The following is a 27,180-nucleotide window of genomic DNA, read 5'->3' on the forward strand; positions in this document are numbered from 1 at the left end:
AGGGCATTGAGAATTGTGTTAACAGCTGATGAAATGCCAGACCCCGAGGGAGAAACAAGGAACTGTTTGAAAAAGAACACCCGCACCCCAATCCCAGCCAGCCCTGGGGCCAGACGGGGGGGGGGTGCCAGCCTGGGCTGTGCCCCCCTCCATCCATCCTTCCCTGCAGCCCGGCCTTTCCACCCTCTCCTTTTGAGTAGGGGATGGTCTCTCTCCCTCATTGCAAGGAGGTAAATTCTTTTTTGTGGAGTTCAATCCAGTAATATTTTTTTTGCACCACATCATAATTATAGGGTTTGTTATTCAGAAGCTCCATTCCAGGCAAGTAACAGGTATCTTCCAAGAGAAAAACAAAAAATTTTTAAGTGATAATGCGGAAATATTTGTGGACCTGGCTGGTGAATTCAATGGCTGTCTTTTTCTATTGATCGTCATTATGTTCTTTATTAAATGGTATTTACAGCACCATTACATTTTCTTTCTTTTGAAACCTATTACCCCAGTAAGGAAGGTTTAGATTTTTTTTTTTATGATTTTATTTATTTATTCATGAGAGACACAGAGAGAGAGAAAGGCAGAGACACAGGCAGGAGAAGCAGGCTCCCTGCGGGGAGCCTGACACGGGACTCGATCCTGGGACCCGGGGATCACACCCTGGGCCGAAGGCAGACGCTCAACCGCTGAGCCAACCAGGCGTCCTGGAAGGTTTAGAATTAACTCTGACCTTGGTAGGTAGATGGAAAGCTGAGATAATGACCAGTAGATGACCAGTAGTATTAAGTCTGACCCAGTAGAGGCTTCTTAATCTACGGATTCATGAAAATTACAGCGGCCAAAACATCCCAAGCAAAACTCTAGGGCCACAGGAAATCTGGTTATAAATATTTGAACTTTTATCTGTGATTATCTTAGGTATATTTTCATGCCAGGAGGGAAAAAAAAAAAACCCTGCAAAATTCTGATGGATGCAATGGTATTTTGAAGCAAAGCAGCACTGCTCATTTCAACACAGAGCAGCTATACGTACACGTGTGTTGCTTCTGAAGAGATCATGCACTTTGCTTCCTGCAGATTGGGTCTCCATGGATACTGTGAAGAGTTTCCAAAGAAACGCTGCCTAGAATATTCCCACCATGCCAAGCTAGCAGGTCTTCACATGGAGATTGACATTCGAATTAAAGGGACCGGACTGATGGCTTCCCACCAAAATACCGGGCAGGTTTGCCTGGATAGTGTTCTTCTCACCACCACTGAGTGGTTGTGCATCGTTGAAAGGCAAGCAGGGCAGGTTACTTACCCGATGAAAGGAAACGAAGGGGAGAAACTAGGTCTGATGTGGTCCCCACATAAGGTGCGGTGACCCCAGTAATACTCTTCTTCCGATTACAGATTTCTTACCTGGTGATCGATGTTCTTACAAATCGAGATCTGAGAATTTACAAATCGGGGAAAAAATGCACAGAGAAGACAAGAAAAATATACAGAGAAAGACACTGTATACCTGAATTTATATCCCCAAATGGAGAAAAGGATTAGGGGCAGAGGCAAGTTACCTGCTACCAGGTTTACAAATCTCTGATCAGGGGCCTGAAGCAGGTCACAGCGAAAAGAACAATGTGGCTCCGCGGATGATGCGTTCCTTTCCTCAGCACTGTGTCAACTCAAGAACCTGTTCTTAAAAGGAATCATAATTTTCCGTCATTCCATGAATCTGGCCTTCGGGGTGGTAGGTTATAACTTTAGAATAAAACGATTTAAAATCTCCAATGAATAGTCCAAAGTTTAAGGTTTTAAAGATGTATTTATTTAGTCCATAAACAGCTCCCCCACTGCCCCCCAGTCTTCATCCAGGGAATTTTCCAGGACCACATCCTGCTCGCAGCTTCTTTTATCATCCAGACTGTATCGTGTTTCTTGCTGGAGTCCAGGCAATGGAAAACAAACGGACTCACGTCTGCGGGGAATCAAAGCAAAAGCAGCAAAACACAACACGTGAGAGGGAAAAACACGACACCCGTCGCAGGAGGGCTGCAGCAGGGAGCACACGTCAGGAGCTTGGCTCACGGGCGGCAGCAGCTATGCTGGCGTTTCTTTCTGCCTCGAGTTCAGAAACCAGCTGGACTATCTCGGGGTGACTGAACTTTCCTGCAAGGCAAGAAGACAGGGAACGAGGTGTTGACACGGAAATCCATCCGTGCATCCAGCTCGATCCCAGGCTTGGCTCCACCCCGTGACTCAGTCCAACCATTCCAGGTCCCGGCGAGGGGCTCACTCGGAGCTGATGACCCCAGAGGCCACGGGGCACTGGGGATGAGAGCCCGACAAAGGAGTGGCCCATGAGGCAGAGCGAGGGGAAGCCTCCCCGGTCAGCCTGAGTGCTCCCAGTGGGGGCCAGACACTCACGGAGGACAGCAGCCAGAGCACCGAACGCAGCCCCTGCCGCACCTGTGGTCAGGAGGGACAAGGCACCTACATATAAAAAGACTAGCGGGAAGACAGACGGCCTAGGCCATGCCCGGATGCAAACGTGCCTCATGCAGACACTTGTACACGACAGCCCACGGATCCGGGCTGTCCCCGCCACTCAGTGCTCCCAGACTTCTGCCCCAGGCAGCCACCAACCTACGAGCCACCTTGGGTTGAAAGTAGCTGGCCCAGGGGAATACCAAACTCACCATCTCTCCCCTGGTTTGGATTTGGTTTGGGCTTTTTTGCCAGTGCCTTTGTTTAACTCTGTTCAGTTACTCCCTATGTTCGGCCTCCTCTGAACGTTCCCTTCACTTGTTTGTCCTGAGGTCTGGCTCATCCTGAGGACACGGCTCTCCCCGCAGCCTTGTCACACAGTGGCTCTTGTCCCTAGGCCTGGGTCTGCCCTCCGAGCTCCCCGCTGCCTCCAGGCTGCCCTCTGCCCCGTTCTGGAAAGGTCAAGCTATCACGACTATTCCCACGGTCCTACCAAAGTGGCTCCCATCAAGGACGCAGACTTAGCTCCATGCGGCTGAATCTGTGGACACCTAACTCCCTAACTCCCCCCATCCTCCCCATCTTCCCCATCTAGTGGCAATTCCACTCTTTTACAGGTGCTCCGACCAAAATCCTCGGACGTCTCTCATAAACACCCCCCCACAATCCTGTCCACCTTCATCCTCAAGATATATCCAGAATCTGACCAGTCCTTCCTTTCTCTACCACTACCATCCTGGCTCAAAGCACTATCATTTCTCACTAGGATACGCCAATGGCCCCCAGCTGGTCTCCCTGCTTCCAGCCCATGTGACCCTTCCAAGACACAAGTCAGATCACACTGGCCCTGTGGTCCACCTTCTCCAGGGGCTCCCCATCTCGCCCAGAGCACAGGCCAACCTCCTGAGCTGGCCGCCGGGCCTCAGCCCACTTCTCCGTGACCCTCTCTTCTCCTCTACCCTCACCAGCCACACTGGCCTCCATGCTGTTCCTCCACACAACAGTTTCAAAAAGAAAAAGAAAAAGAAAAAGAAAAAAGCCTTAAGTGGTGATTGAATTAGAAAAATAAAAATGTGTTATCAAACTAAAGCCTTTAAGTCCCCTTCAAAATCCTCAGAAGCCTGGCACCTGGCTCGGTTGGTAGAGCGTGCAATTCTGGATCTTGGGGTCGTGAGTTCGAGCCCCACACTGGGGTACTGTCTACTTAAAAAAATAAATCTTCGAGGGTCACAGTGTACATCTTCCTCTCTCCCGAACGAAGCTTGTTTTTTATTCAAGCGTTATTGGGATGACTAAGAAACCACTCCTTACACCAGCTGCATTACACGCAATTATTAATTTCCTAATAGAGGCGTGCACCACCGTGGAAAGTAAAGTGAATTTTCATCTCAACTCAGCGGCGGGCACATCACCTTCTTTCTCAGCTCGTTTCTTCCTCGATAAGATGTGGAGTTTGAACCAGAGGACCCCTCAGGCTCCCACATTTTTTTGATTCTTCTAGTAGTTTCACGTTTTATTTTTTTCTTTTTCATTGTGAGTGTGCCAAAGTGGAAGATGACAGTGTCAAAACGCAAAGCACCACGCAAACATGACTGGTACTTTAGTTACGTTATTGGTGACGTATGCTATCTTGGAACCCAGCCGGTGCCTACGATGGGTTGGCAAACCTTTTCTGCAGAGAGTGAGACAGTAAATACTTCAGGCTCTGTGACCTATGTGGTCTGTGTTGCCAACTACTCAGTTCTACTCGATTCTGTTGCTGTGGTTTAAAAGCAGTAGAGACAACACACAGAGAATGAGTGTGGCTCTTTCAATAAAACTTTACCTACACAAACAAGCAGCAGCCCAGCCTGGCCCATGAGCCATAGTCTGCTGCTCCCTTGTTCACAATGCTCTTCTATTTAACTGAGGTCAAATACTCCTGAGCACCACCTGTATCAAAGACAGAAGAGACTAACCTGGTCTTGGCCCCCAAACAGCTTACTCTGGGGTAGGGTGAGCTATTGGGGGTTTTGGGAAGGGCCCCAACAAGGAACACTGCTATGGAGAAGGCAAGTCAGACTGTCATGACCCTACGGCAAGTTCTAGACCAAACGCAGATTGAGCAAGTAGAAGGGAACGCCTGCCTAATTTCGACAGGGAGGATTAGAAAAGGAGACCGGAGAAGCGAGTGGCCGCAGACTGCAGAGCCTTTTGGCCACTCCAAAGTGTCAAGGTCTTACTTTTTAGGAAGGGGAAAGCCACAGAAGTTTAACAGATGGAGGTGTGATAAGACCTGTGTCTGCAGACATGCGGGACAGACACGGACGGTGAGCCTGGCTGGCTGAGTTAGGAGGTGACAACCACCATCCAATGCAGGAGTGACCGGGGCCTTATCTGAGGCAGAGGCAGGGGGCTGGAGAAGAGGGAAGGGAAATCGAATCAACCTCCCAACCAGGCGCATAGTATTCTGAAGCACAGTCTGAGCCAGGGGCCCTGCCAGATCCGGAGAGGTCCCAGACGGGCGCCCTTGGGCCATGCTCTCTGGGGACCTGGGGCCCGGGAGACACGGAGCTGTGCTCAGGGAGCAGCCCGCGCCTCTGCAGTGCGCTCAGCCTCTCTGGAGGCTCTCTGGAGGCTGTCTGGAGGCTGTCTCAGAAGGGAGACAGCGAAGGCCCACCGCCCGGTATTATTCCAGCCACGTCACAGGAGCCAACCCCCTGGATCTTCAAATGCCCCCATAAAGTAGATTCTGTAGTTATTCTTATTTTTGTTTTCATTTTATTTTTAAATAAAGATTGTATTTATTTATTCATGAGAGACACAGAGAGAGAGAGAGACAGAGACACAGGCAGAGGGAGACGCAGGCTCCATGAGGGGAGCCCAATGCGGGACTCGATCCTGGGATTCCAGGATCACGCCCTGGGCCGAAGGCGGCGCTAAACTGCTGAGCCACCCAGGCTGCCTGTTATCCTTATTTTTAAAAGATTTTTTGAATTTAACGTAATCTCTATACCCAACATGGGGCTCAAACTTACGACCCTGAGATCAAGAGTTGCATGCTCTACCGACGGAGCCAGCGGGCGCCCCCTAGAATTAGCCTTATTTTGAAAAAACAGGAACTAAGGCCCAGAGCAAGGTCAAGTCATTAGCTGGAGGTTACGTGGGTTGTATGTGGCAGAACCAGAACCAGCTGGGCTCCAGGGCCTGCTAGGGAGCACCATAAAGACAATGGTGGCCTCGACGGTGTGGGGTTCTCTACTTTTACATCTTTTTCTACCTCCGTCTTACATCACTTGGCTTCTGTAAAGCACTTCCATCTACATTCTCTCTGTCTCTGTCTCTCTCTCTCTCATCTCAAAATCCACCTATGACTCAAGTAGGGTAAGCCTTATGGTTTCTGTTTTCCAGAGAGGCCAGGAGGCCACCCGAGGGCACACAGGCAGGTGTCGATGTGAACCTGGCTCGCTGCTCAGGCCCCAGGGTGGCGACGCTCTCACCACCAGGCACCAGGCTGCCTCCCACCAAGAAGCCCACCATCTCCCTCTTAGGTGCTCCATGGGAAAGTGTCATTGGACGGCACCAACAGCGGATCTCACGAAGGCGACATCAGCCACCGTGCTAGGGGTCAGCCCAGCTACGATGGTGTTTACTGAAAATAGCACAGAGTACCTGCCGTGGAATCAAAGAAGTCCTGCAGCCTCCCAGGTTTGTTCTCGGCGTCTTCATACTCAGATGCTTGCAGGATCATCTCACATTGGTCCAGCTGCTTCACGAATTTAGCTTCTGCGCTAGATTGGGTCTCATACTCCTGAGTAAAGGTACAATGAGAGCAACATGATGAGAGCGGCAGGGCAGGCATTCCAGAAGATTCTTATTCTGGTCCTGAAGTCAGAGTCACAGCTAAGGGCACATTTTGTACTGGCCAGCCCTCCCGACCACACGCAAACCCTCCAGAGATATGCTCGTCTGTGCCTCCCCCCTTACTATCAGCACCCCGCTCAAGGATGAACTCCTGATTCCATAGAGTCCTCCAGATGCCTGGAAAGTCTCATCTGTTCACAGCAACACTCCCAGCATTTTTCTTCCCATCTGGTACTTTGTCTTCCTTGCAGGATCATTATTACTCCTTCCACCTGAGTTGTGGAGGTCTTTTTAACTTCAAGTTACTATTTCATCTCCTGCTTCTCCAATGATTTCCCTCCCAGTTCAGAAGGGTCAGGCTTCCTTTTCCTTTTTAAGTGAATGTCTAGCCTTCTCATTGAATTTGGGCTGCCCCTTTACACTGGAAATCTCTGTCCTTTCTTTCCAAACAGAGAAGATTTCACCAAGTCCCCCTGGGTCGTGATTCTGGAGGACATGGCCAGGATCTATGGGTTCTACGTGCAATGGCCTGTGTGCATGCACGTGTTGGTGACAGGGAGGTGGTGAAGGCCGTGGATGGGGAGCAGCTTTTTTACCTTTCCTCTTGCTTTTGGTCCCTCTCCCCTCAGTGCAAGCCTGAAACAAAAATCTACAGGAGGGCTGCTTCTTAGAGCGTGACACATGTCACATAACCGCAAGTCCCAATTAATACTATATAGAATCGTTTTTCTATTAAGACCAAAGTGTTCCCAACTGGCTTCCCTGCAAAGCTCTCATTTGTAATTCCACCCCAGATGTGTTTGGATAATGAACCTGTCATGCTTTCTTGGCAGGGGGATGTGATGTGAATCACTTAAGGTTTCTCGGTTTTTATTAGATGCCTTATTCTTATAAAGGCAGCTATTTGGATTTTGATAGAGCTGAAAATTGTACAGGGAAATCATTTCAATATGAAACCAAATACATTTTATTTCATTTCAAAGGCACTTAAAAATAATTGCTTTTATTTAAATGCTTATTCACATTTATAATTATATATTTATATTTAATAAATTCAAGTCCATTGCTCAGCAAAGAAGTGGAATATACTCTATGCATAGCAGCCCAGGATTTTTCTCTATTGAAAGTGAGAAAAAAAAGATTTCAAGACCATTAGGAAATGACCACACACTGTATAACAAATTCCAGTGAAATTACATGTTTCTTTTAAAAATATAAATTGTTGGGTTTTTCCTCAAAAAATAATGGTACAGGCATCTCCCAATTTCATTTTCCACCAGTGAGGCAGCACCAGGAAAACAGTGCGGCCAATAGAGTTCTAGAAGTAAGATGACCCCACGGATCTTTGGGGAACGTACTGCAAGTGGTTTCTCATGACAGGATGCAGAAGCAATGGCAGGAGCAAGAGGAGAGAGAAGAGGCTGAAGGGGGGAGGACGAGCCTTGCAGTTTGTGATCAAGGGTTTCAGCTCCTCCTGCAGCTACTGGACATCACTGAAAGGTTTCAGGCCAGAAGGGTCATGATCAGATTTGTACTGGGGAAAGATCATTCTACCTTCAGAGTGGAAAAGAGTAGACTGGAAGGAGAGAAATCAGGCTCTGAGACTGTAGCACCAGCAGAGAAGCCAGGAGAATCTGGGCCTCATCTCGTGGCAACGAAGATGTGACAAGTGGGAGGATCTAAGAACCACTAAGGAGGAAGAAGTGAACCAAAATGTGAACGGGAACAAAAGAAAGAGCTGAAAATGACATTCTTGTTTCTGGCATGCATAACTCAAGAGGGAGCAGAGGGGGGAAAGGGACCTCCAAAACTGACCGAGCAAAGAGACAATAAAACCAAAACCTAATGAACAGCATTTATAACAAAACTATGTAACATAGCGTTACCATGCATCGCCTCCAGCCCCAAGCCCTGGCTTCAATCAGCAGGAGCAACAGGGCATCTGATGGATTCGAGACTAGGAGAACCCCCCAACAGCCAGCAGGGGTGCTGCACTAGCTGCTGGTACAAGCCCAGCCCTGGTGGGTGCACCAGCCTGACCTGCTCTGCTGGGGCTCCCCCTGCCGGGACAGGGGCCCCCAGGAAGAGAAACTGCTGGAGGTGGAACCAAAATTGAGTAGGGTTGGGGATCCCTGGGTGGCGCAGCGGTTTGGCGCCTGCCTTTGGCCCAGGATGGGATCCTGGAGGCCCGGGATCGAGTCCCACGTCGGGCTCCCTGCATGGAGCCTGCTTCTCTCTCTGCCTGTGTCTCTGCCTCTCTCTCTCTATCTCTCTATCATGAATAAATAAAATATTAAAAAAAAAAAAACAAAATTGAGTAGGGTGAAGGTAACAAGAAGAAAAGAAAAAGTCCAGATAGAAGTGAGGAAAGAGGGGCACCTGGGTGGCTCAGTGGCCTTCAGCTCAGGGTGTGATCCCTGGGTCCTGGAATTGAGCCCTATATCGGGTTCCCCACAGAGAGCCTGCTTCTCCCTCTGTCTCTCTCTTGGTGTCTCTCATGAATAAATAAAATAAAATCTTTACCTCCCCCCCAAAAAAAGTGCAGAAAGAAGACAAAACCAGGGAAATCTCTGAAAGCAAGCCACCATACAATTTAACACCACATTTAAAAACAAAACAGATGAGGAAGCTCTGTGAAATTCAAAAAAGTTATCTGGGGGCGCCTGGGTGGCTCAGTTGGTTAAACATCTGACTCTTGGTTTCAGCTTAGGTCATGATCTCAGGGTGGTGTGATTGCGCCCTACGTTGGGTTCCACACTCAGTGCAGAATCAGCTTGAGATACTCTCTCCTCCTCCCCTCTCAAATAAATCTAAAAAAAAAAAAAAAGTTATCTGAACCAAGTTTTGTTCCAAAAGTTCAGGAATACTGATTAGGTATCAGAATGAGCAACAAAAAAAGATCAGAGGTCAGATCTCATACAAGCCTACCAGAAGATAAAGAGAATGAGGAACAAAATGACATCTCTACAGGTGATTCACATCAGAAAGACATTCTTAATTTTTTTAAAGGACCAAATCTGTAAGAAAACTACTTCAAAAAGAACTATAAGATGCTAAGCAAATGGGAAGACATGAAAGAACCATATAAAAAACATCAGAGATAAAAGACAAAGTCATTTTCACAGTGAAGGCTAAGCAAATACACAGGGACTTTTAAATATGATAAATAGTAGCTTAAGAGAAATGGAAATTGAAAAGGAAGTTAGGTTTAAAAGTTTAAAAGTCAAAAAGAAAAGATAATTTAAAGGATCCGAGGGAAGGTGACAAATATTCAAAAAGGCAAAGGAGAACCAACACACAGAGATGTTGGAGTTTTGGAGGAAAAAAAAAAAAAAGAAACCAAAGTGAAAGAAAAACTATATTCAAAAACATTTTCTTGAAATTAAAATTTTTTTTATATATATTGAAAACACACACCAAGTAGCTAAGGATACTAACCCAGAAGGACCAACACCAAGACACATTCTAATAAAATCATATCTATGAAAAAAGTCCTTTGGACACCTATGCAGAGAGAACATCTGACATGTAAGGGAAATAAAATTATCATCAGACTTTGACGATAACGCTTTGTGACCAAAGAGAATGGGAGTAATGTACTGACCTTGCAGTGTAGAGAACAGAGACAAGACTTAGAGCATATTGTTCCTGTGAGCCCTTCTTGAAGAATTTATAAGAGGACAAGTTTCAGCCAGACCAAACGATCAGGAAACCTGCCATAAGGACTGGGAGTGAGCATCAAAGGTGCTTGCAGAACTAAGACTCAACGAGGTATAACAAACAGTATATAATAGTTCAATGTCCTGACAATCTGAAGTACAATCTAGATAGAGTACAACTATAAAAAAATACAGGAAGAAAACAGGATAGGAAAAACAATTTTTTAAAAGATTTATTTCTTTAAGAGAGAGAGTGTGGCAGAGAGAGAGAGCACGAGCAGGGAGGAGGAGGAGAAGCAGATCCCTCCCACCCTGCGCAGGGAGCCTGATGCAGTGATGCGGTATTCGATCCCAGGACCCTAAGCTGAAGGCAGACGCTTCACCGGCTGAGCCACCCAGACAAAACAATTTTTTAGGCTGTTTTCAGTACCTGGAATTGATGATGGTGGCATATTCACAATTGTTATCCTGAGACAGGTACGTGTATAGAGAAGGACCAAGCCTACACAGTCAGGATTCCTTGAGAGGAAGAAAGGACAATATAGAAGAGGGTAAGACACACCATAAAGGAGGTTAATAAGTAAACCCCGTGCAGTACTGTATTCGAATTGGAAATGTCACCATGAACCCACGAGGCGTACACACAGATACCCTAGCTATCCCAGCTCTGTCCAGTAAAAAGCATAAAGACCATACCCAACTCAGTAGCAGCAAGGCCCCCGGGCGCACACCGTGGTCTTGAAGTAGCGCCGCCTACTGACACAAGGAGGCCAACCTGGACGTCTGGCCGAAGTGTGTTGGAGATGAACGAGGCTGGACTTATCCTGTCATTCCCACCATCGAGGAAGCAATGACCAAAGTCAAGCATGATTCCCTCATCTTTCCGATAGGAGCTGCAACCAAAGACTAGATGACCAAGAGGCCTCTGCTAATACAATTACTTCAGCTACTAAATGAAAACAAGATAAACACACGGGTATTTTACAATTGTGCAGCCCGAAAGGATGAAGGGACGTTAAGCATCGAGAAACCCCAGCCATTCTGTGGCTCGTGATGAAAGAATCCAACAGCATCTACAGTTTTGCCAGAAAAATCCAACATGAGTCTGATCCAGCCTCTGGATCCAAGTGCGCCAATCTGCAGAAAGTAGAACACAGGGACATGCCCTGCATCGTGAGTGTGCAACTGGCAAAACCCAGGCTTTGGACAACTCTGCGAGCCAGATGGTCTGGATTCTTCAATAGATAATTTGCAAGAAAAAGAAAGAGGTGGGGTGGGCATCGGGAGCAGGGAAGGAACTGGATTAAAGGAGATTCCAGGGGCGCCTGGGTGGCTCCATGGTTGAGCGTCTGCCTTCGGCTCAGGTCTTGACTCCAGCTCAGGTTGTGATCCTGGGGTCCTGGGATCAAGTCCCACATCAGGCTCCTGCAGGGAGCCTGCTTCTCCCTCGGCCTATGTCTCTCTCTCTCTGGGTCTCTCATGAATAAATAAAATCTTTAAAAATAATAATAGTGAAAATAAAGGGGATTCAAAAGGTATATTAAACTTTAAAAAAAAATGGGCAGGATTGAACTAAAATGTCTTGGACGACCGCTTGGGTGATAAAACCATAAAGAAGGTGAGGCTGTGCCTGTGAACATCAGTGGTTACCTTTGGAGGAAGGGAGGGCCTGGGCTTGGCCTGGGCACGGGAAAGGGCTTCTGGGCCGAGGGATCCTGATGCCAGATGGCAGTTACGAGGCCGTTATCCTTCCGGTAACTCACCTGCCATACACAGGTGTTGGTGTCCTCTCCTGTGCTTTATTTTTCAATAAGACAGTTTTAAAAATAATAAAAATGGCTGAAGAAAATGAGGATGTGATGAACCTACTGAGTAGGCTATTTAGGTGGCGCTGTCCGTTAGGCTGTGGGAGTCTAAGTCCGGAGCCCGGGGGGGGGGGGGGGGGAGACTCCCAGGAGAACATACGGCACTGTCAGAAGGTGACCAGTGAAGCCCGGGAGGAGCGCGTAGGGACAAGGCCAAGGCCAGGCCCTGGGAAGGGAACCTGGGCTCGGACCAAGTCAGCCAAGGAAGAGGAACCCGCACACAAACTCAGAGAGAGGAGCCAGACACTTGATGTCACGAGCACCGGGCGTTACATGCAAGTGAGGAGCCACTAACCTCTACCTCCAAAACTAGTAATACGCCCTATGTGAATGAATCGAATTTAAATTTAAAAAATAAAAAAAAATTAAAAAAAGGAAAATAAGAGCCAGAAAGGGACAAAGAAAATCAGGAAGGCACAATGTCACAGCCCTGAGGGATGAGAGAGCTTCACCAATGCACAGCCACAGGTGTCAGGGGCACCGGGCAGAGAGGGCAAGGGCCCTGGGGACAGTGGGGGAGGCCATCATCCTGGGGAGGCCGAGAACGGAGGTGGGTAATGTGGTATCCAGGGACATTTATTTCAAAACAAGGTAGGGAAACACCCTTCCAGAGGCTGAGAAAGTTCCCATCTGGACGCTTCTATTTCTCATGGAAGGAGGCAAGATTACCTGCCATAAAGTTGGGGGAGGAGAGGCCAACTGGTGAGTGAAGAGAGGGAGGGACAGTGGATGTGGGGCCCCCGAAGGGGTGCTGCGGGCCTGGGCGCAAGTCTAGGCCCACCTGGGAAGACCAGCAAGGAAGGGGGCCAGCAGGCCCCTGCAGCAGCCCTCTGCAGCCCCCAGCTGAGACTGGGGAAGACAAGGGGCCAAAATGGCTGGGACTGGGGTTCTGTGGAGCAACACAAGAGGGAGTTCAAGCAGCAGAGAGACACAAGTCTGGGTCCCTAAAGGGAAGGAAGGGACAAGGAGGCCACAAGCCTCCTCCCTCTTCCTTGGGGAGGGGTAGGCCCCACGAAGCCTTACAGGAAGTTTCTGCCTGGAACCTTCCACTGGCCCGGCCTCCCAGGGACTCTCCCTCCGTGACCCAGGATCCTCCTGTTGCTCTGCACTGCGCCTCAACTACAAAGTATCCTTTGTAGGGAGACTTTTTTAAAGGGTGCCTTTTTTTTTTTTAAGATTTTATTTATTTATTTATTTATGAGACACAGGCAGAGGGAGAAGCAGGCTCCATGCAGGGAGCCCGACATGGGACTCAATCCCGGGACCCCGGGGTCACACCCTGAGCTGAAGGCAGATGCTCCACCCCTAAGCCCCCCAGGTGCCCCTAAAAGGGCATCCTTAACCCACTGTGTCTCCAACTGGCTGAGCTTCGGGCAACGTGGAGAGAAGCTGCCGGGCGGGAAAGGCTCCCAGGCCAGGCGGGGTGCCAGGCATTCTGCACAGGGAGCTCCTGCTTTGCCTTGGGACTCACCGGGATGGTTCTTTCAACTGAAAGGCAGGTGGTGGGGGGGAACATCTTTCTGTGATACTCGGGAGAAAAATGAAAATGTTTTCTCTTGACTTGCTGAAATATGATTTTGCACTTCCATGACAAAGATAAATTATAATCAAGGATGTTTAAATGCATTAAAGAGACATGACCCTGGGGGCCGACAGCTATTTATAGCGGTGAACAGCTATGATTAACATTTCAGGAATCAATCAACTGGCATTTTCTATGTAACTGGTACTTAGTTCTAAGTTTCCTGGATACAGAAGGACCATATTTTCTTAAACCCAAATCAGAACATACAGACTGGAGACCGGAAGGATACAGCCTACCATGTGTCAGGCAATATTCCGAGTGCTTTTACATGTATGCATTAATTCGACTGCCATTCGACCTATAAGATAGGTATGTGTGCTATTACTGTTGCCATTTTATAGTCGAGGATATTGAGGCGCACAGAGGTTCAGTATGTTGCCCAAGATCATGCTGGCAGTAAACAGGGTATGTGAATCCTGGAAATTGGATATTGAAGTCCACATACTAACACCGAACATGAATTATAAAAACGCAGAAGTGAAAATGAGAGTCTGTATACAGGGTTGCACAGTGTTCTCCAAAAAACTTCATGTCTACCTGGAATCTACGAATGTGATCTTATAAGGTCTTTTACAGACGTAATCGGATTAAGATAAAGTCATACTGGATTAGGACGGGCCCTAACCCAATCAATGACTGGTGTCCTTATAAGAGGAAAAATCTGGGCACAGATACAGACCCAGGGATAACACCACCTGACTACAGAGGCTCAGGTTGGAGCGATGTGTCTATAAAGGAGTGCCAAAGCTAGAAGATGCCATAAACAAACAAACAAACAAACAAACAAATAAATATAAATAAAAACTGAAGAGGCATCTACCAGAAGCCAAGCAGAGGCAAGAAAGGACCCTTCCCTGGAGCCTTCAGAATATGGCCCTGCCGACACCTTGATTTTGGACTTCTAGTCTCCAGAACTGTGAGACAATAGATTTCTGTTGTCTAAAGCCATCCAAATTTCTGCAAATTTCTGCTGCACTGTTACAGCAGTGCCAGGACGCCAAAAGAGTCTCTTACTACATATAAGTAACCAGCGAGGTGTCCTAAACATGGTAAAACGGTAAATGTTTGCTCAGTGAACCACCACACCACATCACCATACGAAGACAATGCTGAACTAGGAGGGAGGCGTTGTCACCTGCTACCTAAGAGACCCTGGGCAAGGTACTACTCCTTAGGCCCTGTCTTCTTGTCTGTAAACTAAAGGAGTCAGACACAGGTTTTCTTCCAGTTTTAAATTTACAAAATTTTAACAGACACAGGAAAGAATCAAAGAGAATACAGAGATAATTTAAAAATAGATAAGAATACAGTAAAGTAGCCACTACATAGTACCAGAGGTATCAGAGAGAGAGGGAAAACAGCTACAGAGAAACAGAATTAGTGTTCTGGGGCTGCTATAAAAAGAACCACAAAGAGGGGCTTAGGGAACAGAAATTTATTGTCTCATAACTCTGGAGGCTACAAGTCAGAGATCAAGGTATTGGCAGGACTGGTTCCTTCCAAGGGCTGTGAGAAAGAATCTGCCCCAGGCCCTTTTCCTTGGCTTATAAACAGCTTCCCTCATGTTCACATGGTGCTCCCCAATACATATGTGTCCGACTTCCCCTCTTTTTTAAAAAAGATTTTATTTTTTTATGAGAGACACAGAGAGAGAGGCTGAGATGCAGGCATGTAGGGAGCCCGATGCAGGACTCGATCTCGAGACTCCGGGGTCATGACCTGAGCCAAAGGCAGGAGCCCAACTGCTGAGCCACCCAGGCATCCCTCCGACTTCCCCTTTTTATAAGGACACCAGTCATACTGGATTAGGACTCACCCTAATGATCCCCTTTTGAAGTGGTTACCTCTGTGTAAATCCTATCTCCCCCCAAAATTTTTTGATCCTATCTCAAAAAGAAAAACTCTTTGCAGTTACCACTTCCTATTTAGAGAAGACATGAAATGATATATTTCCAAAAAAATAAAAAATAAAAATTAAAAGAATTTAAAAAATTAAAAATTAAAAGAATTTTAAAAGATTTAAAATTAAAAGAATTTAAAAAAGAATTTAAAAAAGGATATATTTCAAGATGAACAAAGTCTGAAATAATGATAAAAAAAAAAGAAACCTCCTTCACAGTACCCATAAAGAAGTCCTGTCAATTCATGCAACAAATATTTATTGCCTAATTGTGTATTATATTTTACTAAATATTGAGAATAAACTATGGAATGGAGCAGGAAAAAAAATCCTATCTCCAAATAAGGTCTTATTGGGAGGTACAATGTGAATTTTAGGGGGACACAATTCAATCCACACTAGAAAGAGAAGAGGGGAGAGGACTATCTTCTGAGAACCACCCAAAGCTAGGCCTTTGTGTCAGAAGATACTGTGGGCTCTGAAAAAACATGTATTGTGGAGAGTGACACTCTCGTTCTTGAAATAGAGTCTTTAATAAGCACAGGACGGGGAGAAATGGCCAAAGAAGTTAGGGGCAAGTCTAATGTCTAACACTCTCTTTACAAAATAATACTCGATATTAGGGATGTACATTTTTTTTTGAGTATCTAAATAAACTTATATACACTCGTGCCCACCAGCATGGGCACACGTACATACTCATACGGAGACTTAAATATGTGCTCAGTCTGTGCCTCCGGGGCCCTGGTGACCTTACCTCTTGACCTGAAGCAGCTACTGCGTTCATAGGGGTGTACGAGCTGGTAAAGGAGTTTAAGAGCCAAGCATACTATTCTCTGTGAATCAATTTCTATACTTATGTCTGAAAAACGTGCTGCTGTTTATATGTATGTTCTTCTGCGCCCTCAGGCTCTTCATAGGAACAGGAGCTCCCAACCTTTCTGGAGCATGCAAAGATGACGTTTGTGTCAGAGAGTAAAGAAGCTCACAGTTTTCCTCCTGGGCACCAATCAACATCCCGCAGGATCACCAACAAAGCAATTTGATTCCTTGCTCTCTTCTTTTAAGCTCTAGGCCGCCAGGCAGCAACAATTCTCAAGGACAGTCGCATACCAAGGCGGCCAGCTGTGCACCTGTCCTGAGATCTTGGACTTTTACCAGATCATAAAACTGTCACTCGTTTTGGGGTTATCAAGTCTCTTCGTGCTCTGTATTTTATGGTTTGTTTTTTTGTTTTTTCCCAAATCCAAAGTCTTTCTGTAATGTTTTCACTTGGAAGCTAATTAATGAAATCAGAGAAGATTTTACGGTGAATTTCAAGTCAATTAATTTTTGTAAAGTAGATTTTGCAGCGTTTTTTAGCCGGTTATTGGTGGCTAACTGAGAAAATAATGTAAAAGATAATGCCACTGTGTTTACGATAATTCGGAGACACAAGGGAACCAATTCTTTTTTTTTTTTAATAAATTAATTTTTTATTGGTGTTCAATTTACCAACATACAGAATAACACCAATTCTTATAAAAGGTTTTCGAATTACGCAAGTCCCTCCTTAAAGACATGAGATTAGTTTCGTAAACTCAGGGACTTTTTTTTTTTCTTTCAATGTACGGCGTGCAACCCAACTCCACTCCATTATTCCTCAATTCATCGTGTTCCAGAAGTTCCCTTGAAAGTACATTCTTTGGCACAAGGGGCTCTTGTCCCTGAAGCAACCGTGTTATACCTGGTAACAGAAACCACCTGAGGGAGGCTCCAGCTAGACACCAGGTGTATTTTGCCAAATTTAATTATCACAATTATTCGGCCAGGCAGGCATTAACGGCCCATGATATTTTACCTTAAACCCTGTTTCAGTTTTCAGCATCTTTTTAATTTAGGAAAATAATATGGTATGTAGAGTACGTATTACGGAGAAGTCCTAGTGGGGCCTAGGGCAGACTCAGCTGCCAAACAGATGAATATTTCTAACATCAAAGCATATTGATTTTTACACCACGAAGGACAGGTCAGAGTGGGGGACAGCCTGAACAGCCTCCTGTGGACTCCGGTAAGATCCTGCTGTGTGCCGTCAAGTTAGAACAAGTGTTTTTGTTTTGTTTTGTTTAAACTGACTCCCTGAACTTTGCAGACTCCCTAACTGTGGCTAAGGGCCTGTGGAGCTTATTATTCTCATGTTCTGGGAGCAACAAGCCAACTAGAGCCAGGTACCTGACCCAAGGGAGCTGGGATTCACATCCAGGTCTGTCTGGCAGCAAGGCCTGCTCCCTGCATCACGGCCTCCTACTGCCTCCCGAGGGAAGGATGCTTCTTCCATCCCTGAACCCAGCGACGCCCCAGAAAGCACAGCACACCACAGAATCCGGCCACTGGGTAAACGGGCCATCTCAGGAGAAACGTGCATTCGGGGGTCGACCCCGACACTTCCCTACCTGGCCCTGGGTCTTCCCAAGTCAAGGGAAGGCCTGACCCAGCATGCCAGGCAGTGGGAAGGGAACTCTGGAGGCTCTGAGGCTCAGGGGAGAGCAAGGCTGGGTGGTGGGGGGACCTGAAGACTTGGAAGGAAAGGAGGAAGATCAGCCTTGGAAGGCAGCACGGGGGAGTAGGGCTGGGAGGGAACCCTGGAAAGTAAGCGTGTGAGGTGGAGATCTTCGAGGCTAGGGAGCGGGGTCTGGGGGCTCAAGTGAACGAGGGCCAGAGTGGACCGCAGGGGAAGGGAGAGCAGTGGGGGCACAATGGCTTTCTTTGCTCTCTCCACTCTTCTGCCCTTTCCGTCCAGCCAAGTGGCCTCCCGCCCTGCTGTGCAGCACTGGGAAGGGAGGGAGCACCCACAGGGCCCAGGCTCTGGCCCGGCATCACGGCAGCACTTCACCTGGCCCCAACTCGACTCCAAACAAGACTTCAGGCTTTCCCAGGTGGACAACAGACTCGGAGAGGGGAATACGCCCAAGGTCCAAGCCAGGGCGTGGTGAGGGCCCACGTTCTTCCCAAGGACCAGAACTGGGTGGGTGGGTGTGGGGTGGGCAGGAGAGTTGGGGGGGGGGGCGCGGGTAACAGCAAAGCGACAGGAAATCCAGGGGGCTGTGGAGTCCAGATCTGTGCCAGGCACTGTGGTGTCTGGGGAAATGGGGACATTAGGAGGGAGAAAATTTTCTTTTAGCATGAGCAATTCCTGCGGCAGCCAGGAAGCAAGAAACAGACACCCAGGGGAACCGACTAAGCTGGGGGCTGCCCGTCAGGGCGCCCTAGGCCACCCGAAACCTTGGTGAGCCAGGTGCAGTCAATCACAACACAAAAAGGTCAAAAAGCCACGCGTCCCACATACTTACTTCCCAAAGTTCATAAAGTTCCTTCCTGAGATCCTCGGGGAGGAGCTGGCTTAGCTGCTTCATGGCCTCCTGGAATAGCAAACAGTTCTTGGGATCATGAGCACATTTACCTCCTTAACAGCCCCTCTAAGAAGCCGAGAAATGGGGCTCAACCGCTTACAAATAGCAGCTGAGTGCCCGACCCCCCCAAAGGGCAGCTGAGTGCCCGATCAGCTCGCGGCTCCCAAGGCGGCGGTGGGTGCATGTGAGGGAGACGGTGTCAGGCCCCTGCGCTTCGCCCAGCTTCCACCCTGCGGCCTGCGGTGTGCGGGGCCCCGGACCCCGGACACCTACCAGGACCCCGGCCACCCACCCAGACCTCGGACCCGGCCACGCGGCCACCGGCCACCCACCAGGACCCGGGCGGGTGTGCGCCCATCGCAGGCAGCGGGAGCGAGGCGGGGGTCGGCGTCTGGCGGGAGGACCGCAGGGGCCCTGTGCATTTCCAGCACAGACACACGGAGGCCCAGGGGACCTGAGCGCGGGCACAGGTGCCACCCCCGTGGCAAAGCTCGGGAAACACTCTGCATACCGTCGCCCTCGTTTCCGACTGTCAACGTTCTGCCGTGGAACACGAAGCACCGCACGCAGGGCGCTTACTGGCCTATGGAGAGGGCCGGCCTGAGTCTCCCGTGGGCTGAGGACGCACAGGCGGGCAGGGGCAGGCGGAGGGCAGGGGGGGGGGAGGAGAGGGACAGGGGGAGGGGATGGGGCAGGGCAGGGACAGGGGAAGGGGAGGGGGAGGTGCACGGGGAGGGGCAGGGGCAGGAGGAGGGGCAGGGCAGGGACAGAGAGACAAGGGCAGGGGGAGGGGAGGGGCAGGGGAGGAGGAAGGGCAGGGAGGAGCAAGGTCAGGGGAGGGGCAAGGGCAGGGGCCGCACCACCCAGGGCGAACGTAAGCCATCCCTCGCCCTCCCTCGTCAGTCCTGGGGTGGGGACCTCGCACGTCCCGGGGTGAGGACCTCGCACCTCACACGTCCCAGGGTGGGCACCTCGCACCTTGCATGTCCCGGAGTGGGGACCCCAATGGGCGTCAGGCAGAGCTCGCAGGCCTTTCCCCAAGGAGCTGAAAACAGGTGCACGTCATCCGATCGCCCTGCCGGACCTCCCGGCCTCTCCTGCACACGCAGGCCCCATGGCCAGTCGGTGGGCAGTGGCCCCACTGGGCCAGGATCTCTGCGGCCACACAGCTCACAGCCGCCACCCGCGGGCCATCTGCATGATTTGTCCAGCAGACGTTAGGGAGGAAAATGTCACCAACCACTTCGGAGCAAACTGCAATGGCCAGTGTCACCAGGCTGCCCTCCTAAATGCGGTCACAGCCCCGGCAGCCTGTGTCTCCAGACCGCCCGCAGTGGTGTCAGACGGGCCGTGTTTGGTGTCTGCATCCACCCCTGTTTCCTTTTCGTCAACGGTGGTCAAACACTTCGAGAAAATCCTTGCACTTCCAAAAGTTAAAGGTGTCTTTACAAACGGATCGCCTTTCCCGACGTTATTCCAGAGACACGCGTCTGTCTGTTGCTTTTGTTTGAAAAGAATGAACTAATGTGTATTCGCAGGTATATGAAAATCTCCACGCTGGGGTGACTTTATTCCCTTTTGGGTGTCGCACTGGGCACCAAACACAGTGACTGGCGCGTGGCCTGACCACAGAGCAGGGATCGGACCCGCCACCTGTCGTGCCAGATACTCTATTTCTACAAAGGTAGCCTGCGGCTGAAATCAACTTTTTGGGGATCACAGCGGATTATGACTTACGGGCAAAGCACTCGTTGATGAAAACCATCACTTCGTTTAAAAAGAACAGGTAACGAATATGTCGTTGGTCTCTTCTTAAAAACCCTACGTGGATTTTCTGGATCTATACTCATTTGCCGCCGTTGGTTTGATAGGATCCGATGGCCTTTCGAGACCTGTTAGGTAGTCGACGTTTCCAGATTCCTTGTTTGGCAACACACGCCGCAGAACCGTGCCTACGTGTTTTACACGAACCATTGGAAAACGACTTTGCCAAATCCCAGGGTCCACGGCTGTTCTCCGGGCAGAGAGCCCTGCCCCGGCCTCTTCCTCTCTGTGGGGTTTCTCTCCTTGTCCACAGGGACCCAGGGTGCTCATGTTCCTTGCTGCCAGCATGCGGACAATCTGCCCCAAGTCCTGAGCTGGGTCCGCCTCAGCCAACGTCCTGGGGCGGTTTTGTGCAGGCAGGAGGCACCCAGAAGGCATCCCGCAGCCTCTCGTGAGGCCGAGCAGTATGGGACCTCTCTGCACGCCCTGGGTCCTGTGGGGTCTGAGGCCCGACCCACCGAGGACTGGGGGTCGGACCCTGAGCAAGTTACATGGCCTCGTGGCCTTCGGGCTTCACTTCTGTAAAATGGGGTCAATGGTGGCATCTCCCTGGAAGGGCTGGCGTGAGAATGAAAGAGGTGACCTATCCGGAGCTCGTGCCCCGGGGCCCCTCATCTACACTCTATTCATCGTCCGCTACCTTTTTCAGTTTCCCTATTTTACCACGTTCACTCCCCCAATAAAAGCTGGGTTCTTCTCCTTTTAACCTCATGGTCCTTCAGCGACCTTCAGGCAACTCGCACCCCGCAGACACACATCACCCACGATCCTGCCTCCAAGCACATGACCTGCTGCTGCTGCAGCCCCGCCTCGGGGCCCTGACGCTCCCCACGAACAGTCACTTGCCAGCTCGGGTTATAACATACAAGTCTGTCTTTTCTTGCTTAGGATGAGGATCAGACAATGGTAGTGCTTTGGCCCTAAATTCTCTCTGCCAGGCCCTCGTTTCCCTTTGCTCTCGCTACCTCCTCTCCTGCCCGACAATCAGCCTTGAGCCAAGGAACCCTCACTTAATTATCTTACTGCACGGTTCAGACCTCCAAGTCTAGCTCACAAACGCCGTCTGCATAAAGAGCTGTTCACTTTCCAGACCTTTCTCTCTGTTCCCAAATCCTAACACGTGGCAGGAAGAGGCAAGGGGGGTATCAACACTCTTCCAGGCCTTTGGTTTCCTGTCTCGGAACCTGCGCGAGTCCTCACGATGCTTCCCCTGTCCCACCAAGTCCCCCGGGACACCCAGGAGGTACGAGGAGGCCCGAGAAGTTCTCATCACTGCCAGGATGGCGGGTCCCTCTGTCCGGGGCCCCACCAGGCCCCTCCGTGAGGTGTCACTGGCCAGGCCTCACTCCTGTCCAGACAGTAGCCAGTCTTCTCTCATCTTCACAGGCTGGGGAGCCTGCCCACGGACTCTCTGTCTCTCTTTTTTTTTTTTTCCCCAAAAGGCTCTGACTTGCTCCTCTGTAGAGGAAGCCTCAAATTCATTATGAGCCTTCATGGGGCCAGTTGGTCTTCTCACTCTGTGTGTCACTTTACGGTCTCCGAGGACCCTCTGATACTTCACTGTACCACGTCTTCTCCACAAAGTCCAGATTTATCCTTGAAAAAAACCATCACGTGTCCTGAAATGAGCTGTATGATTAGGGAGTTTTGTCCTCATCCCTTTCTTCTACGTCGGGGCACCACTCAACACCCTCTGGGCCAGGGCTAATTCTTCCTGCCACTCAGGATCTTGAACTAACTGCGTCTTGCATTCATTCTGCCAATCAGTCTAGGGCCTCTTTATTCACCAAGAGTCTAGACTCCCACAGAGAAGCATTTCCTCAGCTTTCTCCCTTTTACAGGCTGTCGTGATGCGGAGCCTATATTCTGGGTCTGTACATTGGCAGGAAGAACACATTCCTTACACCGTTTCCCTTGTTCCCATAATGTCAGAATTCCTAAAGTGGAGGGAGATCCCTTGTCTCTGGAGGGATAAAAGTCCTGCTGCCTACGGAATGGCCGTCTCCCCCAGCTCTGAGAACAGCTATTCAAGCCCACCTGCCCTGTTAAACCATTTTGATGAAGGATCCGGCCACTTAGCAATTTAGGACCAATGTCCTATAATAAAAGTACATTGCAATAATCCCTGAATTGAGAACCAGCTATTCAACATTAAAAAAAAAAAAAAAGGTGAAACAAAAACAAAACACCTTCTTGGATTTTCCAACTTCTGTGTCAAATATGTCTTCCTCGTTGGCCCTGGGCTCTGGATTTAGAGCCCAAACTGATGCTGATTTACTTTTTTTTTTTTTATGTTCATTTCCTACTATTATAAATGTTTTTATTCTAACCAATATGCTAAAGGACTAATTGGAAACTCACAAGTAACTATAATAATGATTATATTTGGGATTTGCAGAACTTTCCTCCAAAGAGCTCAGCCAGCCTGGAGAATTCTTTCAAGTTCTAGCAACTGCCCTCGTGCTAATGAAAGCCGTACTATCTATGTCCGTACGCACGAGAACAGCAGCCAGCAGCTTCCTGACCCGGTGTCCCACGAGGCAGGCAGCAGGCGTACTTTCCTGATCTTGTGTTAAACAAGGTTGAGAACAACCCACACCAGTGCTCTGCTCACTTCTGGAAATCCCTGCTTCTAGAAGCCAAGGCTGTAAGCCACCCAGAAGAGAGTAAGCACCAACAACGGATTCCTCAACACCCTGGGGTGACTCCGCCTCACCAGTCCTACCGGTCCACTCCGAGGCTCTTTTGTCCTGACCTCTGTGCCACCTAACCAGCTGCCTGTCCCACGAGATCCATCTGAACGTTCTCCATCCCAGGCCCTCAAACCCTACAAATATCCTCCCCTGATTTCCCCTTTCTGAGTCACTATCAAAACTCTGTCAACAGTTTTGCATCAGGTCTAATCAACAGCTCGGTGTCACCAACGGGTCCCTCCGGTGGTCCCTTGCGGAACAAACAGCACTGACCTCTTCTCGCCTATGTTTTTCTTCCTTGGGGATGTTATCCGCTGGTGCTATGTCCCCCACGATGCTCTCTGCCATATCATGAACCAGGGCTAGGCGTACACATCTGGCCAGGCGAGAAATATTGAACGACCACACAGAGTTAGATTCACTGCCAGGACCTTCTCCTTTACCTGTGAAGCTGCAATTTCCTTTACCCCTCCATCCTCACAGGGTGTTTTAATGCAGTACTTTCTAGAGTAACTCTATCCCCCTCGCCCACAACAGCTCCGATTTGAAACTGCTCGTTAATATTCAACACCATAATACATGAATGCAGGAGAAACGGTTAGCATGCATTTTTTTTTTTAATGACCAGTTTTTCAAATATCACTTTAAAAGGTTGATGACTTCAGATTACAAAGCCAAGAGGAGAGGATCTGGTCATAGCATTTACTTCCTGATACAAAATTCAGAAACAATCATTTCCCCAGTATGCTAGCCAGATGTCAACATGAGGCTCCTCATAGAGAGATGCGTGCACTAGGACAGTTGTGGTTCCAAACCCAGCAACCACTCATACACTGTGTGACCTTTGCCAAGCTACTTAATTTCTTTCAAGGCTCCAATCTGTCAGCCTTCGTTTTATCATCTGTAAAAAAGGAATAGTAAGGGACACCAGGTGGCTCAGCGGTTGAGGTGAGCATCTGCCTTTGGCTCAGGGTGTGATCCCGGGGTCCCGGGATCAAGTCCCACATGGGGCTCCTTGCTTGGAGCTTGCTTCTCCTCCCTCTGCCTGTGTCTCTGCCTCTCTTTGTGTCTCTCACGAATAAACAAACGAAATATTTTTTTTAAAGAAAAGGAATAGTAGGGATCCCTGGGTGGCGCAGCGGTTTAGCGCCTGCCTTTGGCCCAGGGCGCGATCCTGGAGACCCGGGATCGAATCCCACGTCGGGCTCCCGGTGCATGGAGCCTGCTTCTCCCTCTGCCTGTGTCTCTGCCTCTTTCTCTCTCTCTCTCTCTCTGTGACTATCATAAAAAAAAAAAAAAAAGAAAAAGAAAAGGAATAGTAATACGCCATAAGGTTGGTATAAAACTCAGTTTGATAATGTGTGTTCCTGGCACCATGTTGATCAATAAGCAAATGGCTATGGTTACCGGTGATAATGATTAACTGATGAGGATAATCACTGTCAAAGTAACAAAGGCAGGTCATGATATAAATGCCCCGAAGGCCAGTCTGTTTCACGTGTCCACTATGTCATAGGCAGTTCACAAGACTGTCTCATCCTCAGCCTGTCTCTGTCATCCAGTTCAAACCTCCAGCTACTCTCAGGTTCGTTATCTCTTTCTGACACCACGTTCGTCTTGTACTTTTTGCCAAAAATCCCACTTCCACACCATCTACAGAGTAACAGGGCTCCTCAACTCTAATGAACCTTTGCTACCATCAAACTGACGATTTACGACGTATCATTTCCAAAACATAGCCTTAATTTCCTACACCAGGGCTTTGGTGGCTATACCCTCCTCTCTGCACTCTGTGTCCTCTCCTTTACCAAGTCAACTCTTCAGAGCTCACCCGAGATTCCACTCTCTCTATGAAGATCAGCCAAGGACACCTGCTCTCTTCTACTAGAATACCTTGGTGGGTTTTCTTAAACTCTTAATTTTTTTTTAAAAAAAAAGTAATCCCCAAAGGCAATGTGGGGCTCGAACTCATGGCCCCAAGGTCAAGAGCCACATGCTCAACCGACAGAGCCAGCCAGGTGCCCCAACCTTGCTAACTTTTGAATATAACTTCTGTGCTTTTTTATAGAAGCCAGTTGGGACCTGTGTCCTTCATGGGAGATTTATCTACTGTCCTATGTTGCTAGGAAACTTTGTCCTGTGCTCACAAAACCTTTTAAACACTTGTTGACTTTAAAAGGAGATACCTCTGGGATCCCTGGGTGGCGCAGCGGTTTAGCGCCTGCCTTTGGCCCAGGGCGCGATCCTGGAGACCTGGGATTGAATCCCACGTCAGGCTCCCGGTGCATGGAGCCTGCTTCTCCCTCTGCCTGTGTCTCTGCCTCTCTCTCTCTCTCTCTCTCTGTGTGTGTGACTATCATAAATAAATAAAAATTTAAAAAAAAAGTTTTAAAAGGAGATACCTCTTTCTCAGCTACGTCTTGCACATACCCTTCCGAAAAATCACCTCACAAACAGGTGATAGTGTTCATGAAAGGGTCTAGACTAAGGCACAGAATGTACTAACACAATGACAGGATTTGAGACTTATCACACTCACTCTCAGGCCTGGAAATCCTAATATCACACTTAGGTCTGCTGGAGACCAAGGCAGGCTTTATCACTTGCCAAAAGAAAACCAGAATGTTGTTTATAACCGAAGCAATCAACACATGTAATTCCCCTTCCTACCCCCTGAACCTGTATGGGTCGCTGCAAATAGTCTCTCATTTATTTTCTCTAAGTAACCTCCGAGAATTAGATACAGGCCCCGGTCACAAGAAGCGGTGCCGAACCCACAGACCGGCGGTCCTAACAGGTGTCAGCGTCCACAGCAGCTTACCTGTCCTTGTTGAGGTGTTCATCTTTGGTCACCAGAGCCATAACTGCCATTCGGTACATGTGATCCGATACACTCTCAGGCCTCTCGACGCTTCTGTATACCCAGCCGGTCCGGGGGACTCTCTGATGAAAAGAAGAGAAAGAAGTTGATAAAAATAAATATTTAACGTGTCTGCTGTGCTCTTCGAGAGAAATCTACGGAGTAGGGTACAGAAGTAGTGTGATGGGATCCCTGGGTGGCGCAGCGGTTTAGCGCCTGCCTTTGGCCCAGGGCGCGATCCTGGAGACCCGGGATCGAATCCCGCGTCGGGCTCCCGATGCATGGAGCCTGCTTCTCCCTCTGCCTATGTCTCTGCCTCTCTCTCTCTCTCTCTCTGTGACTGTAATAAATAAATTAAAAAAAAAAAAAAGGATGGTTTCAGAAAGTATTACAGGCGGCCTCACCACCCGAATGGTCCACATCTGGAATCAAATAAGCCAGTGGGGTCAGAGAAGGAGAAGGGGGGAGGGGAGTAAAAATAAAAATACAAAATACAAAAAGAGAAAGAGGAGAGGGAGAAATAATTCACATGTAAACACTGCAAGAGTCCAGCAGTCAAGTTAGCCCGTGTTACTGGGGTGGGAATTATGGGCCATACAGGAGTTCTTCAGGCATTAAAAATAAAACTGTAAAGTACTGCGTTTCTCGAACTCCCAGAGTTGGGACTTTTTGCATTTAAAGAGGCAGGACGGGGCCTGTGGGGAAAGCTGCGAACCTAAGGAGCCACAGGCTTGCAGATTTGGAAGCGCAGAGGAGAGGAGCCTTTCCGGGGGCTCCTGCTGCCCCCTGCGGGCTGCGGCGCGGCTGGGCGGGCGGAGGGGGCGCCGCGGGGCACCCCAACCCCACCCCCGCCCGGGCTCGCCCCGACACCCCGACCCCGCGCCGCCTCGGCCCCGCAGGGAGGGGGAGGCCCGCAGGCCCGGGAGGGGGGGAGGGGTGCAGCCTCCGCGGGCTGGAGCCCCCCGCGCCCCCGGCCCGCCGCTCACCTTGAGCTGCCCCACCTGCCGCAGGAACCGCAGCAGCGCCGCCGCCGACCCCGACCCCGACCCCGACCCCGACCCCGAGGCCATGCGTCCCGGCGCGCCGCGGGGCGGCAGCT

The 27,180-nt window shown here is 49.2% G+C and overlaps 2 protein-coding genes across 2 annotated transcripts in view; one reads left to right on the forward strand and one right to left on the reverse strand.

The window, feature by feature from the left end:
- Positions 1–16,622, forward strand: part of TPD52L1 (TPD52 like 1) — a 116,707-nt gene extending 100,085 nt beyond the window's left edge. Inside the window, exon 5 of the mRNA XM_055310457.1 lies at positions 16,225–16,622. Coding sequence (XP_055166432.1) covers positions 16,225–16,294 — 70 coding nt within the window. The 3' untranslated portion in view covers positions 16,295–16,622. The remainder of the gene's footprint in view (positions 1–16,224) is intronic.
- HDDC2 (HD domain containing 2) lies at positions 1,782–27,180 on the reverse strand. Its single transcript, XM_055310462.1, has 6 exons — positions 27,068–27,180; positions 26,043–26,164; positions 23,495–23,597; positions 18,645–18,713; positions 6,115–6,253; positions 1,782–2,145 (listed from the first exon to the last, which is right to left on the reverse strand). Exons 1-6 carry the CDS (start codon positions 27,149–27,151, stop codon positions 2,048–2,050), a joined length of 615 nt encoding a protein of 204 aa, XP_055166437.1. The 5' UTR covers positions 27,152–27,180; the 3' UTR covers positions 1,782–2,047.

Source organism: Nyctereutes procyonoides, unplaced genomic scaffold (assembly GCF_905146905.1).
Source record: "Nyctereutes procyonoides isolate TBG_1078 unplaced genomic scaffold, NYPRO_anot_genome, whole genome shotgun sequence".
Classification (NCBI taxonomy): Eukaryota; Metazoa; Chordata; class Mammalia; order Carnivora; family Canidae; genus Nyctereutes; species Nyctereutes procyonoides.